This window comes from Sprattus sprattus (genome assembly GCF_963457725.1).
Source record: "Sprattus sprattus genome assembly, chromosome: 1".
NCBI lineage: Eukaryota > Metazoa > Chordata > Actinopteri > Clupeiformes > Clupeidae > Sprattus > Sprattus sprattus.
The window spans coordinates 38,188,331-38,204,814 of record NC_137920.1 but is presented as its reverse complement, the minus strand read 5'-3'; the positions used below and the strand labels follow the sequence as shown (position 1 = coordinate 38,204,814).

The 16,484-nt window shown below is 45.0% G+C and overlaps 1 protein-coding gene across 1 annotated transcript; it reads left to right on the top strand.

Annotated features, from left to right (window-relative positions):
- Positions 1-1,212: 1,212 nt before the first annotated feature.
- On the top strand, positions 1,213-12,897 carry ldlrb (low density lipoprotein receptor b; the record flags this gene model as incomplete). Its single annotated transcript, XM_080850704.1, has 18 exons — positions 1,213-1,291; positions 6,589-6,711; positions 6,971-7,093; positions 7,404-7,781; positions 8,002-8,124; positions 8,385-8,507; positions 8,811-8,930; positions 9,144-9,272; positions 9,385-9,556; positions 9,763-9,990; positions 10,178-10,296; positions 10,491-10,630; positions 11,316-11,457; positions 11,569-11,721; positions 12,037-12,246; positions 12,384-12,461; positions 12,585-12,748; positions 12,862-12,897. 18 exons carry the CDS (start codon positions 1,213-1,215, stop codon positions 12,895-12,897), a joined length of 2,640 nt encoding a protein of 879 aa, XP_080706830.1.
- Between the last annotated feature and the right edge of the window lie 3,587 nt (positions 12,898-16,484).

Sequence of the window (16,484 nt, the reverse complement as noted above, 5' to 3'; positions counted from 1 at the left end):
GTGAAGCGTCTGTCGTTAGACGATACGTGGAAAAAAGTTTGATCCTTTTACCGGAAGCAATTCTAATTGATGATAGGTTAAGTCACCTGACCAGAATGGAAAACACCATTTATTTGATTGGCTAATACCAGTGTCGTGTGCCAGTGATAGGTGCCAGTCTTCAAGTGGAGGGTCTCTGATTGCTTTGGTCAGTCAGAATGAATTGAGGCTTGATGTGTTGAATTCTGTAGGCCTGTGGAAATATATAAATCAAACGGCAAAGCATATACTTGATTTAAAAACCTGTTAACTAACACCATTCAAAGCAAAACCTGTTTAGTTGACACAACTAAAAGAGTAGCAACCACATCTAACCCCATGTGGCCATTGACAGAAGCAAGGCACGTCTAACCCCATGTGACCCATGAAAGAAGCAAGGCACGTCTAACCCCGTGTGACCATTGACAGAAGCAAGGCACGTCTAACCCCATGTGACCCATGAAAGAAGCAAGGCACGTCTAACCCCAGTACACATTTCAGCCATCAGTAGAGCTATCAATAAATACATTTAACACTGATTTACAGGTGTTGCTTTTAAAGGAGCAAATGGATAGAGAATCACAATGCCCCAGATATGACAAACAATTTTAATGTAGCACAGAAGCTCATGATAATATCCATATGGCCTTTGCTGCTGTGCAGACAAAAATACCAGTTACTGTCTGTTGCCACTGCGATGAAAACACAGTGTAGATTGCTAGTGAATAAAAAAAAAATTGAATTTGACGTCATGCCATTAACATAGTTTAAGGCCCTGTAGCTTAAACAATTGTGCTTTCTGATAAGCGGATCGTTTAGGCTTCCACCCTTAGTCTACCGACAGCGTCAATCAACAATATGCCATGCCTCTCAGGCTCCTCCCCAGGGTTGTGATGTAGAGCCTTTCAAATATCACACCACTAGCAAAACCCCGCCCCACGATGGGTCACATAGAAATGGTCAGATGTGAGTCAAGGAAATTAAAGCTCACTTTGGCATGTCAGTGAAGTGCATGTCCTAATCCCAACGCTGTAAGAACCCACTGCTTTTACCTCCGTTTTAGTCGTTTTCCCATCACTACATCACTTCAGTTTAGTGCTTCACCCGGCACACCAGTCTACACGCGCCACAACTGTCACTGAGGGAGCCGGAGGTTTGGCATCTTCTTACATCAAAAATCCCAAAAGTGGAGAGATGTCTTTGCCAAATTGGATAAGGAGCTTCAGGTTTACGCTGTCCCTGGTCCTCTTGGTCTACTTTGTTGCTGAAACACGTAAGTAGCCTTAACATATCTTTTGACAGACCGGCTTTTTTGATAATCAGTATGCTATTGCTTCCGACATAGTATTATCCGGTAAGCAATTGAGGATGTTGTCTAATTGTGCCAGAAGAAAACGGACTGACTTTGTTCTGCACACAAAAAATATCTACTGCGTTATTATTGTAACACGACCTAAGAAATGATCTCCTCATCTGGCTCTATGGGGGTTTTAACGAACAATTCTGATTCTTCAGTCAGAGACAGACAGAGTATGCACAAGCATTGAAAAGTGCAAAGTAAGCTAGTAATTGTAGTGTTTTGATACGGTGATAATGTCCTAAACTGAACTTAGGTTGTACGGTAGTTTATGTTGTGGGGATCTAGGAGGGGTGGGGATGCTCTCGATGAGGCGCAGATAACACATCCAGAATTTAGTCCATACAGGGAATTTTCCTCGACTCAATCATATATTCATTATATTCATATATTCATATATATATTCCCCTTTTGATACGGACTTTTCTCCTTTGTGGGTCCATTGGCAGATAATGTTGTCGAACAATTAATAACAACACTCAAAACGTATGAATGAGTATAGATCCAAGGCACCAATTGGCTATTCTTTCAGATAGCATGTGTGGTCGTTAGCCAATGGGAGGGCGAAATGTGTTCCTCATCCTGCAACATCATTGCCAGTGACGAGTAGGCGGGTAGCCTCTGCTGTAGGAATAGGAAGCCGGCGTATCTCTCCAGAAATTGGGCGCGGCAGTGGAGTACGATGTCGATATTAATTCGTTTATTTTATTTTCATTTTTACCACTAAATTGAAATGGATATAAATACGATTTCTATATTTCTTAATATGTTCTTTAGAGCTACTCTTGCATGTACAAACACCATATCAACATGCTACGCAGAACAAATTATACCCTCTCAACATATCTTTAGAGCTTGTGCTTTTGTGCGATATCATCAGACATTCTAAGAATGTATCCAACCCGTTGCTCAACCATGTATATCGGTAAACCAACAGCTCCGAAGCTGTTGTGAGTAGAATTTTGTTGGCGATGTAGAGCACCAAGCACATCTAGGGCAATGCTGTGGGTCCAGGAGAGAAAGTCCCTAAACCTCTGGCGGTTTAATGGGGGAAGGTCCAGCTCTGGAGCGGCCTCATTCAGCGCCAGGTCAGAGCTTGTGAGAACGGGAGTTTCCAGATTAGGACCACTTTTCCTGGCTCTTTACGTCCTTTTCCTGTAATTTAGTGAGTCAGTTCAGTTAAGGGGAAGGCTTATTTCCCCTCTCCCATTTTCCAGTGATGGCAGGGGTGATGTGAAACACTGGCAGTTCTGCTTTTCAGCCTTACAGTTGCGGTTGTGACACCAACTCACCACAGACCACAGAAAGCCTGGAGTTCAGTTGCATTACGGATGTAGAAGTGTGTAGGCCTGGCATCACTCTATACAGTACATTAAGCCTACCACTGCTCATAGTATGGCCTAGGGATTTACATGCATATGCTGAGTGCATACACACACACACACACACACACCAATGCTCAAGAAGAAAGCTCTCAAATGTAGAGCCTTTCAAATATTACACCACTAGCAAAACCCGCCCCACGATGGATCACATAGAAATGGTCAGATGTGAGTCAGGGAAATTAAACTTTAAACACTCTATAATACACTCTATACAGTACATTAAGAGCCTACCACTGCTCATAGTATGGCCTAGGGATTTACATGCATATGCTGAGTGCATACACACACACACACACACACACACCAATGCTCAAGAAGAAAGCTCTCAAATGTAGAGCCTTTCAAATATTACACCACTAGCAAAACCCGCCCCACGATGGATCACATAGAAATGGTCAGATGTGAGTCAGGGGAATTAAACTTTAAACACTCTATAATACACTCTATACAGTACATTAAGAGCCTACCACTGCTCATAGTATGTTCTAAGGATTTACATGCAGATGCTGAGTGCATACACACACCCACCACACACACACACACCCACCACACACACACACACCCACAAATGCTCATGAAGAAAGCTCTCAAATCCCAGATACGTGTGAGTGAGTAAGCAGAACCCTGTCATGTTTGCAGACGGGGGCTTGGCTGCTGCACATGTGTGTTGTATGTTAACCTGCAGTGATGTAGGCTTCACTAGACTCTGAAGTCCTGGCAGCTGAGGGGTGATAAACACACGCGTTCAGTCGTGCCATAAAAAGACACAACGTCTGAGAAGGGGAGAGCCGTCATAAAGCTTTATTATAGTTTTTCTCCCTCGTTGCATCTTGCCGATTGTAATCATTGTATTTGCGTAGTGAAGCGAATTGTAAAGAAACACAGGCACACTTTTATTTAAACCCAGCCTAGGTCACCAGGGTTGAGCTCAAGGCCCCACTCTGTGCTGTGTGCTTTTCTATCTTTATATGATTTCAAAGGTGACAGTCAGGTGACGTAGCACAAACGATAAGCTCTTTATGTGCGGCCATATGACAAGTCACACACAATACAGTACGTGTCACGTGAAATCATTTTCAACTTATGAGGTTGCCTGGGGAGTGCATTGACCTGTAGATCAATGACATTGATCACTTTTGGCTTCTTTTTGCTGCAGTCAAAATCAGCTTCAATGCCATGTCTGAAATCACCTTTCCTTTTTTTTCCTCCTCGCAACTGTATTGACACAAGCCGCCAGTGGATTGATAAAAAAAAAATCATTAGCAGAAATATAGACGTCAATGTGAAGACAGATCGAGACACACCTCTTACATTTCCTGCTCCTGCACAAACAGCATGGGGTGATCTCTCGCTTGTCTCAGTCATGTCGGCTGTGGTTACAGTATTGGAGTGTTTGCTGAATCGCTTGTTGTTCATTCCAAATTCAACTCATGCGATCGCACTCAACCACTTAGCAGATAAGCGGAGTGGCCAAACCCCATGTTCATTTCTAGTATGAGAGACGTATACTGTACCTTACTATACCTCACACGTTACTAATAGCAACTCAGTTACTTTAATATGGGCTGCAAAATGCTTCCCGATAGAGACTAATGATAGCTTCCTTTCTTTAAATGACCTTTTATGGGGAACTCCAAGCTGATTTAGTGAAGGACATCATGCAGCCCAATGAGAGGCACGCTCTCATGGACCCTTAATGAGCAACAAACAGCTTTAAATGACCTTTCTTTGAGGCACTGAGTTATTGGGGGCTGCTCTTTCGCTTTCTTTCTTGCATGCTTTCTTGTTTGAACACTGGGAATGGAGAGGCTGTTGCTCTCATGAAGGGTTCGTAAATTTGCCGGCGTCCCCCCTTTTTGCCTCGGGGGTTCAGAGACTAGTCACGCGCCTTCGAGGGTCAAGTTGAAGTTGGTTAGTGGCCGGGGGTCGGTGATTGACCTTTATTATGGGCACACAAATGGAATGAATGAATGCTTCAGATAGAGAGAGAGAGAGAGAGAGAGAGAGAGAGAGAGAGAGAGAGAGGGGGATAGACAGAGAGAGAGAGGGGGGGGGGGTAGGGATAGACAGGGGGAAACAGAGGTTGAGGGGAAGTAGGGGTGCATCAGGCAGCAACTTTTCTTTTTACACTCCTTCGCCACGCCTCGAAAAAAGAGTGATTCGGTGGTTGTAAATAGATCCGGGTTTTCCATGAACAGCTGGATGTAGTGGGGGGGAGGCTCTGTTCCTGGAACCCCTGGCGGAGGGCCCAGACTCTCTGTATTTATACTGGGGGGGGGGACTGAGGAGTGCAGGACACCCGGCTTTATTCCCTTAAAAAGTAAAGTACAAGATGAACTACGTTTCCCATGTATACTTTGTAAATGCTTTTTTTTTGTTGCCATTATGTTTACTTCACTAACTTTTTTTTTAAATGTATACGCGCCATCTGGTTTAACATCTGAGATTTGGCTGGGTGATTCTACTGATGGAGAACCCCCCTCCACCCCCAAACGGGTTACATTTCAGAACTTCACATAAGGTGTCGGCCTAAAAGGTTTCGCTGTGGGATCTTTAGTTACTATTGTAACCATGGATGCCAGGCGAGTTCATCCAGTTCCTGGTCTTGTTGCCACTTCAATCTCCCCCCCCACCCCCTTAAGTCTCTGTAGTATTCTTGTTATGAGGAATTTTGTCAGGGCCCAATCAGCAACTGGTGGTGTGATTATTGAGCTCCACCCCTCTCCTTTGTCTTAAAGAGACAGCCGGTGACTTGTCATACGTCACCGTGACCTGTGGCGTTGGATGAATTTCTATGTGAACAATGCAGGAGGTATTTCAAGACAACGATCTCATGCGGACTAGAGCTGTCAGGGCCGTCGCCACTCTCATGTACCTGGTGGAGCCCGTCTGTGTGTATTTCCCCCTTTCCTCTCTTCCCCCGCCATATCTGCACAGGGATGAAGCCATCAGGTCACGAAGAGGCCAAACTGTTTTTGGCAAAGAAACCCTCAAAACTGCCTCAGCCGCCTTTTAAAGAAGTAATGTTCCATTAGTGGGTTCTGTTGATATTTCGTTCCTGACTGTACATGTACTTTTTTTTTTTGTATTACTCTCACTTTATCCATCAATCCATTTACGCATGCGTTGTCAGGGCTAGTGCCTTTGATTTTACAGCTAACCGAAGTTATGAAGTGAACTACTCAAAACTGATCAGCTGTGCTGTTGTGGTATCAATTAATTTCAGACAATTTTTTCTTAAATAGTCCATGTTCCATTGTCATAGTGACCGAGAATATAGTTTAATAACTTCCTTCATTTTTTCCTGGTTCCTCCATATTGATAATCATATTGTGTGCGTCTGTGGAAGTGTTCAGCATCTGCAGCCAAATTCTGTAGCAGCCAAGGAGGATGTTCTTTGTATATTTACTGATATGATCTTAATGACCCCCACCATCGAGCTTTATGATGTTAAATATTAACCACTTTGAGAAGTTACTCCTTTTTTGCACCTGACAGGCCACGTTAATGTTCTAGTGGACTATATTGTCCGGTCATATTTGAGAAGGGCTGTAATGTGAGCTGGCGTTCGTTTCATGGCGTGACAGTGGACACGTCAGGAGTCGGCCCAGCCCCCTGTTTGTTGTGAAGGATGCCTGTGGGTGTTAGGTGTCACAAGGTTCTTGCTCTCTGTGTGAGCTTGTGAAAAAAAGAGCCCTTGTGTGAAAGTGGTGGCTAGTAGTTACTCAACCCCTCTCCTCCTCCTCCTCCTCCTCCTCCTCCTCCTTCTCCTCCCCCTCCCCCTCCCATCCCCCTCCTCCTTGTCTCTTTCCTTTCTGTTCTGCACAGAGGCTGCTACCTGCACCTCAAGCCAGTTCCAGTGTGGTAACGGGAGGTGTGTCACCTCGCGATGGGTTTGTGATGGCTCCGATGACTGCGGCGATGGAACTGACGAGCTACCTGGTACCTGCCGTAAGTGAACACATATAAGCATATTAGTACTGTCCCCCCCCCCCATTGTCTTCTTTTTCAATGGTGAGGACTCATGGTGTTGCAGTGAATGGACAGTTCTTCTTTGAGGGTTTTTCGACCCTCCTAATGCACTTGTCTTCAGTGCTAAGATGAAGTTCTCACTTACCTGAATCACATAATCCAGCAGAGATTTAAAAATGTCTCACCTCTCACCCCGAGGAATCAATATCATGTATTTCCCCCTCGCTGTGTTGTACAGAGAACAAGACGTGCATGCCGACCCAGTTCAGCTGCGGCGGACGCCTCAACGCGTGTGTCTCGTCCAGCTGGCGCTGCGACGGCAAGAGCGACTGTGAGAACGGAGCTGACGAGAAAGGATGTGGTAAGAGGACATGAACCGCGCTCACGCGTGAATTGGTTTTAATGACGGAACACTAAAACAGGTTTTCTTGTATCCTAATATCCTAATTCTGAAACCTTCGTTCTGTGGCCATTGCATAAACTCATTTATCAGCCTGCCCTTCCATTAGTCTATCTCTGTCTACTGGTAGTATATCTACAGGCTCTGTCTACTTGTTTGTCTACTAGCTGCTGTTAGCCTATCTGTGTATGTGTTGGTTTGCCTGTGTGTATTTTGGTGGGGGAGGTCCTGGTCTTGATCCTTTGGTTCCCGTTGTGCCCTCCCCCCACAGCTCCAAGAACATGCTCCGATGGCGAGTTCAGCTGCAGCAGCGGCCAGTGTGTGGCGCTAGACTTCGTGTGCGACGAGGAGCGGGACTGCGACGACGGCAGCGACGAGACCACCTGCCCGAAGCCCACCTGCCACCCCGGCTCTTTCCAGTGCAACAACTCCATCTGCGTGCCGCGACTGTGGGCGTGTGACGGCGACGCCGACTGCGCCGACGGCTCAGACGAGTGGCCGCAGAACTGCGCCGCACGGCCGCGGCCACCCACCAAAGCGCCCTGCTCGGCCCAAGAGTTCCACTGCGCCAGTGGCGAGTGCGTGCACAGCAGTTGGAAGTGCGACGGCGGATCGGACTGTAATGATGGATCGGACGAGGTCAACTGCAGTAAGTATTCAGGGCACATCCATTAAATCATTTCTCTTGTCTTTTTATTTTTTTGCGCACACACATCAAAGTTTCATCTGATAAATATGCAGTATGCAATGAGCACTCGACTATATATGTTTTTGTGCTATGCAAGAATCAGTAGGTCTTATAGCTAATGTTTTTTCTAAATATACTGTTTGTCTTAGTCATTCACCGTTTCTGCACCTTGTTTTCTCAGCACACGTGACCTGCCGGCCAGATGAGTTCCAGTGTAATGACGGCACTTGTATCCATGGCAGCCACCAGTGCGATGGAGCCTATAACTGCAAGGACCAGAGTGACGAAGTGGGCTGTCTGACCAGTAAGCAAACACACACACACACACACACACACACACACACACACACACACACACACACACACACACACACACACACGCAATAAAAAAAACCCTAACGACTAAAGACCATTCCCACCTCATTCCTGCCTTGGCTTGTACTCAAACCCATCTTCCTGAACAAAGTTAATATATTTTTCATCATTTTTACAAATGTAATTTTTAGTTTTTCCTGTGGCTTGCTCCCGTCCACTCAACCCTGACCGACTCCTTCCTCTCCCCAGGGGTTTCCTGCGACGTTCCAGACAAGTTCAAGTGCCGCAGCGGCGAGTGCATAAGCATGGACAAGGTGTGCGACAGAAACCGAGACTGCAAGGACTGGTCGGACGAGCCTCTGAAGGAGTGTGGTGAGTTGAGCCCTCATCCCAATCCTATCGAACGCACCAGCCAGCCAGCCCTTGGGGCTCCAGGAAATCCCAAGCGCTTCCTCAGAAGAGGGAAAATATCCCGGCTCTGAGGTCTGGCAAACAAGCCGACTTGGTGGTTGGGAAAGTGAGGTCACTCAGACAGGGAAAATAAAGTCATAGTGCTTTTGGTGTCTGATGTTCTTTTCTCTTTTCTCTTCCTCTCTCCCTCTCCCTCTCTCTCTCTCTCTCTCTCTCTCTTTCTATCTCTCTCTCTCTCACTCGCTCTGTACCTGTTCATTATAGGTACCAATGAGTGCCTGACCAACAATGGAGGCTGCTCCCATACCTGCAATGATCAGAAGCTCGGCTACGAGTGCCTCTGCCCTACTGGGTTCCATCTGGTTGGCAAGACGCAATGTGAAGGTAACGTTTGGAACTCTTTTGCCCTTACGAGTCAAGTCAGTATTAAAAGTGCCGGGTCAGCTTCCATACCGGGCCAGCTTCCAAATTCTTAACCAGCAGTTAATTCTTAACCACGCTAATCATGTTAGCATGCCATGCCAATCATCTATCGACTGCCACTGAGTCAGCTTTTCAGAATATAATTTCTCATGTCGTGAACTCATTCTGACACAGATATCAATGAATGTGATGAGCCTGATACCTGCAGTCAGAAGTGCACTAACACAGAGGGCAGCTTCAAGTGTGAATGCTACGAGGGCTACGAGATGGACGCCATGACCAAGGAGTGCAAGGCCATTGAAGGTGGGTTTGAAATTCTGAAAACTGTACATAATTGATATTTATCCATTTTAATTACTCCAAGCCCATATCCAAATCTTCTCTTTAACTGTTCTGTGCACTGTGTACCCTATAGGCAGCATTCCCTACCTGTTCTTCACCAACCGTCACGAGGTGAGGAGGATGACGCTGGACAAGCAGGAGTACACACGTCTTATCCCCCGCCAGAAGAACGTGGTGGCCCTTGACATGGACATGCCCAACAAGAAGATCTTCTGGTCCGACATATCCCAGAAGAAGATCTACAGGTTAGTAAGGCTCCATAAAACAGTCAAGGGGAACAAAAGACATGCTAACTGATTTATGGCCTGTGTGTGTGTGTGTGTGTGTGTGTGTGTGTGTGTGTGTGTGTGTGTGTGTGTGTGTGTGTGTGTGTGTGTGTGTGTGTGTGTGTGTGTGTGTGTGTGTGTTCCTGTCAGACTAGTCTTTTTTTAAACTCACTTCTCTTCTTCAGCTCTCTGATGGACACGGCTGGAAACCCCTCCCAGCACAGCACGGTCATCGACAGCGACATCGTGGCCCCGGAGGGACTGGCCATCGACTGGATCCACGGCAACATCTACTGGACTGACAGCACTTTCAGCACCATCTCCGTGGCAACCACCAGTGGCGCCAAGCGGAAGACCCTCATCCAGGACAGCTTGGAAAAACCCTGCGCCATTGTTGTTGACCCGGCGACCAAGTATGTTGTTTTTTTTATTATTATTTATTTATTTATTTATTTTTTCCCCTCCTGGCTGCACTCACAGTATAACTTTGCGATGTAATATAACATGGATTAAGAGCGGCTTGTATCTCGCAAAGACTCAAGAGGGATGTTTGGGGGACTAAAGAGACTAAGCATCTCCATGTCTGTGTTTGTTTGGCAGCTACATGTACTGGACTGACTGGGGAAATCAAGCTAAGATCGAGAAGAGCGGTCTTAATGGTGTCGGCCGTGTTGCCCTGGTTACAGACAACATCCTCTGGCCCACCGGTCTAACTCTGGGTAAGCGTTCCGTTTGCTTTTGTTGCTGCAGTTTGTCGTGGGGTTGTGGTTTGACAAGGTTGCATGAAGAGGCAAATTTCTGTTTGCATGTTTAGTAGATATATCAGCAAACTTGGTGTACTTGATCCAATTGTATTCGTGGCTGTGGCGAAGATGATGGCTGATAACGATTTTGTGTCTTTGTTTAATTTTAGACATGCTGAGCCAGAAGCTGTACTGGATGGACTCAAAGATGCACACGCTGTCCAGCATCAGTGTGGAGGGATCCGGTCGCCACACACTCATTTCCAACCAGGAGGAACTGGCCCATCCTCTCTCCCTGGCCGTCTTTGAGGTAAGCATCCATCTGCAAACCCCAAACCATCTGAAACTAGAATTTCAAATATTTCTGAACAGGGAAGAAAAAAAAGAAAAAATAACAATTTAGTGGGTGTCATGTCCACGGTTTCACATTGGGTGCTCACACTGTTTCTTGGTATAAAAAACCCTGAGTTACCTACGATATCAATTCAACAAAGAGTTGCACACTTGACCATGGGCTGTGATAAAGCATATGATTTTAAAAGGGCAAAATAACAAACAAGAAATGAGATAAAAAAAACAGAATCTGACCTCAGACATTTTGAACAGAACTGGGTCTCCGAGGCTGCACAGGGGGACAGATTAGAGCCGCATACCCAGGATCCTCTGCTGGCCTCCCAAGTTGTGAACCCTGTAAAAGGATTGTGCAGGATTAGCGCTAGTCTTGTTAGACTCTTACGTGCTGCACTGACTAATGCGTTTAGCCGGCCCAGAAGCACCTTAGCCAAACAATCCCCGTTTTGTAATAACAAGCCGAGCCGCTGAACTCATTACAAGCGTGGTTTACAAGTTCGTGGCACCGGGAGAGAAAGTGCTGAGTGATCGCATATTTGTGAATTAGGTAATATTGGGAAGATGAAGAGCTTGCATATTTCTGCATTATATGTGTGTGTGTGTGTGTAATATTCTGACCAGATATTTTCAATCTTGACCCACAGGAGAAAGTGTTCTGGACTGATATGACCCACAATGCTATTATGAGTGCCAATCGGCTGACAGGAAATGACATCACCAAGATGGTGGAGGGTCTGAACTCTCCCAAGGATATTGTGCTGTACCACAACCTCAAGCAGCGTGCCGGTATGACCATACCCAGTCATTCCCACCCATTTTCAGAAAACATTTAGAAAAATCAAATATAAAAGCTCCCCAATTGACTTAACTCACTTCTCTCTCTTCGTTTCCCTTCAGGCAAGAACTGGTGCACTGAGTCCAACCAGGTGAACGGGGGCTGTGAGTTCCTCTGCCTGCCGGCCCCATTCATCAATGAGCACTCCCCTAAGTACACCTGCGCCTGTCCCGATCACATGATCCTCGGCCCTGACATGAGGAAGTGCATAACAGGTAGGTTTGCAGACGATATCAGTTACGCTACACACTGACTTGCGTTCACCTCTTATCAGTGTTTTGCCGCAAATACTTTTTTTATCTCCTTGATATAAAACCATTAAAAAGTACTTTTGGATGGAGTCATGATCTTTTAGTTTAGCTTAACACTACAAGCTTCTTTGATGGCACTTTGCCACCTGAAAGTCTATTAGCTGAGAATGGAAGCCGTTTCCGCGGCCTGTGAATCGGGTGCCTGACATGGAAGAAAAAAAAAGTTAATCCTCTGAGAAATGTCCTGTAGTCTTACCTTTCACCCATATCTTGGCCTAGCACCCCCTGCGACCACCAAAGCCCCAGCCGCCGAAGCGAAGCCTTTGCCCGAGATCACCCCCAAGCAGCCCGCCGGCACCGCCAGGCCCCTCAGAACCACACCTGCCCCCCCCACCTCCACGCGGTCTGCTCCTCGCAAATTCCCGGTGGACCTAGACACCAACAAGGTGGAGGAACCGGCCACCAAGACAGAGATTCCTGCACAAGAAGGTAGGATGACTTGCCTTTTAAAACACAGTAATAACCAGTTCAATGGATCTTGTGAAATCAATCTGTACACTTGTTTATAATATTCAAATATAAATTTGCTTTGCATTGCATTTCATGGCCCTTTCTTTCTTCCTCAGGCACCAATAATGGATACGTTGGTCTTCAAAATACTGACAAATCCTCCCCCACTGCATTGTACATCGTGATCCCAATAGGTCAGTTGGAGCATAACTATGGACTCACATGCATGACTGCACAGAGCACTAAGAAATGTGAATATTTACCCATGAAGTTTGAATAACTTTGGTTTCTGAATGGTCCCCCTTGTCCTCTTTCAGTGGCTATGTGCCTGGCTGTCTTTGGTGGAGCGCTGGTGTGGAGACACTGGCGAGTGAAGAACACAAACACTATTCACTTTGACAACCCCGTCTACCAGAAGACCACCGAGGACGAGGTGCACATCTGCAGGAAGAACAGTCAGGACGGCTACATCTACCCCTCGGTAAGTCACAACGTTACCAGTATATTTGTTTCATTTTATATTCGTAGTAGTTATGTTGGATAGGCGGCGAGGGAGAGCAATGTTCTTACGTCCTTCCTCGTATGTTTCCTCAGCGACAGATGGTGAGCCTGGATGAAGATTTTGCCTAATGTCTACAATGTTCGTTGGCTGGCATTTGAAGGAAAACGAAGTTCATTGACAAATGCTGCTTAATGTGACATCACTTTAAAATCTCTCTCCTTTCCGGGGAGGGGGATGACCTCATCACTGTGGTACCCGCTGTACAGCTACACGACACCCCAAGACGTCCCAAACAAAAACTGAAAAATCCAAACTTCAAATTGAGGCCAGTGTGAGCTATTTTTCTTTAAGTTGCTTTTTGTTTTCTTGTTGTTGTTTTTTTATACTCCCTGATGGAAAGATCTGAAGACTCAGAATTCCTATGAAGGAAACGACATGAAAATATTTACAATTGCAGTTTTGATGGAACACTTACTAAAATGGTAAAGATCCTTGGATCTACTTAGAGCTGGAATTGAGCGATGTACAATGAGCAACTTTGTCACACCCGGAGATTATTCTAGATTGAAGATTGTTACTTTTTGTTCGTTCAATGTTATACTTTACTCCTAATGTTACGATACGTTTTTGAAAGGTGTCTGAAGGAGCATGACTTGCACTATATAAATGTCCCATTTTACACGCAAACCAATTGTGAAATATCTACATATTCAGTGAAGGCTCTTGTTAATAGTTATCAAGAAATACAGGTGGATGAAGTCAGTACTTATTAAATTATATTAGTGTAGGCGCACCTTTGCACTTCACCTTTTGTAAGGTACAGGTTAAGAAAAATCTCACAAGCCTTAAGAACTCCTTTCCATTGCCCCTTTCCTTATGAAGACTCTCTGTGATATCCACTGCACGTTGTAAGACCTGTGCCTTGTTTCCACAGTCCAGCATTCGCTTTCCAGTGTGGCATTATGTTAAGTGTTTTCTCACACCATTCAAAGCAAGCTTTATGGCCAGTTTACTCTGGTGCCTACACCTCTGGTGTCCCACCTAACAGTTCCTTCCCTCAGGTGAGAACACCTCAGTGGCTGTCTGGAGTGTGTATTTTTGCTTTGACACACTCAGGGCTTTTCAGTTAGGTCCAGTCTCACGCTTTTTTTTTGTGTTTTATCCTTTTAGACTGCAATGGGCTAGCATACATAGCTTAATACGTAGTGATGTCCACAAGTGAAGAAATCAGTCCATTTTATTCCTCGTTTGGGCTTGGTGATCCATTCCATAACGTGTAAATTATATTCTATCCTATGTACGAATGATAGCTTGGATAACCTTGATGTGAGCTGATATGTTGAGAGTGTGTAAATATGTGTAAAAAGTCATGTAAATATGTACATAATTTGTTGTTGCCCAGTTCAGTGTGGTGGTATGTTTAAAGACTCAGATGATGTACATAAGAAAATCTGGTTATTTATTGTCCTATATAATAATAATGTTGATTTTTTTTTTTATATTTCCTTATTTTATGTATAGTTTGTGTTGAATTTCTGGTCTATGAATGGAAAAACAGTTGTTCCCATCTAAACTCCCATACTAGTCCATTACCATTCTGTGAAGAAAAGCCATTTAAACATATTTACTGGTGAGATGCAGTCTGATGACAGTTTGTAGAATGTAAATAATATAAATGCACATAGGATTTTGTGAGTGCCTGCTCACAGTCTTCAGCCTTCCCTACAAGCTAACGTTGGTTCACAATGTGTCTTAGTGAATGCCTTAAAGCCGCATATATTGTTAACTGGCAGAGATGAGAAACGCAGCAATGTTTTCCCTGACTCTAACAATGATGAGTGAAGAGTATTGAGTGGTTGCCAGGTTTGATCGATCTGTGAATACCTGTGTATTGTCGTCAGGGTGTTTACTCTCTCCAGGAACGAGTCGTCACCAGACGTGATGTCTGTTGACTTATTACAGAAAACATTGCTCTGTTTGATCAGGGTCCGGTTCAGTGAAGGAAAAACTACATCCAAAGTTGAAGTCGTAGGTTGTATCAGTTTGGTTGTTTGTATGATGTTTGTTTTGTTAAATGATGAATAAATCATGGAAAATTACTTCTTGTTTTTGCTTTATTTTCTGATAGGCAAATATTATTTAATTTACAAAGATATTTGTTGGTGAAAATCTGTTTCTCTCAACCCTCTTGGTAAAAGTCCAAACCCCAATGTCACATGTTACTGACACAAAAAAAATGTGAAAAGTGACCTTTCCCGGTTAAAAGCCAATATCAACACATAGCTTTTTTTTCTCTTCATTCGGGCAAACTCCACTGAAATGGTACACCAGGGCTTTGTGTCCCCCCCCAGAACTGACTGTACCGAACTGGCATGCTTTCTCAGTTCACATGGCACCAGTAAACCCGCTGACCTAAACGTCCATCACGTACGATGGTGCCATCCTAGGTCATTATCTCCTGTTTCGTGTCGGACCACACAAAAAAAGGGCCGAGCTGTGATTTGCCTCATAAGAACCCACTGCATTTGGCTTGAGTGGCTCAGGCAGGGAACTGGTTTAGCCACACAGATGAGTGGACTGTGATGCTGTGTGGAGCCATGTTTCACTGACCCCCGACCCCCCGCCTAAGTTGATCATTGGGATTCACCCAACACCCCACCCCACCCAGTCCGTTCAAATGGAAATTGAAAGCGATACCAGCTGGATAATGCCTTCATTCAAATGAGTCTCTTTCTGCAAGGAGGCAGTCCTCAAGGGCTATTACTCACCAGATCAGGCCTGGGTGGGTCTGTGGAACTGTTGAAACCACCCAATGAGGCCATTCATACCCTGCCTGGTAGATCTGGTTAGGGGAATGGCCACAGGCCTTCCCAAATTACAGCCTCGGCATGGCCTTTCAGATGGCCCCTGTGATTGGACACGCCCAGGAAACCACAGCAGGCCTCCTCTCGTCTCCCTCCCCCTTCCTTCTATCCATTATAGATCCACGGTGAAAGCTCAGTGTTTTCTGTAGGGAAAGACGATGCTCACTCACTTTGCATTATTAATGATTAACTGAGTGCCAGTAACTCAAGCTACCATAGGGAAGCTCTATATGCATGCCTCTAAAGGGCACTGAGCGCTGAGCCCACCAGTGATAATGTATGCAATCTTTAACATTTACCTATAGGCCACTCTAAATAGTTATTGTGTGTCATTATTCAATGGGCCCTAACTTCATTGACAGGAAACTAGCAACAAGCAAAGTCTGTCGCACATGAACTAAAGCTAGTGCTGACCCGCCCATGTTTGCATTGAGGATCTTGTGCATGGTATAAAATTAGCAAAATGATTTTGCCAAGTTATTAAGTTATTAGCTCACGCACCACAGACTTTGCTTGTTGCTCGTTACCAGTTGCCCACCAATTAAATTAGTATTCATGTAAGTGGCACATGCTGGTAAACAAAAGCGTGTTTTACTTAAAGAGGAAAAAATATAATATGAAGCCTTTTCCTGCCGGGTAATGCTACACATAAGCTTCAAAGTGTCAGACACTTCTAGGCAGGCTGGAACACACAGGTCTCTCTCTGCAAGCCTTACTTGGTCAAACTACATTGTATGTCAAATTGTACATACAGTACAGAATCTCTTCCCCAAAATGAAAGTTCCTGGTTCCTCTCATCCTTATGTGTAGTTATAGTACCTCAGGGGACATTATTAGAACCATTACATGTA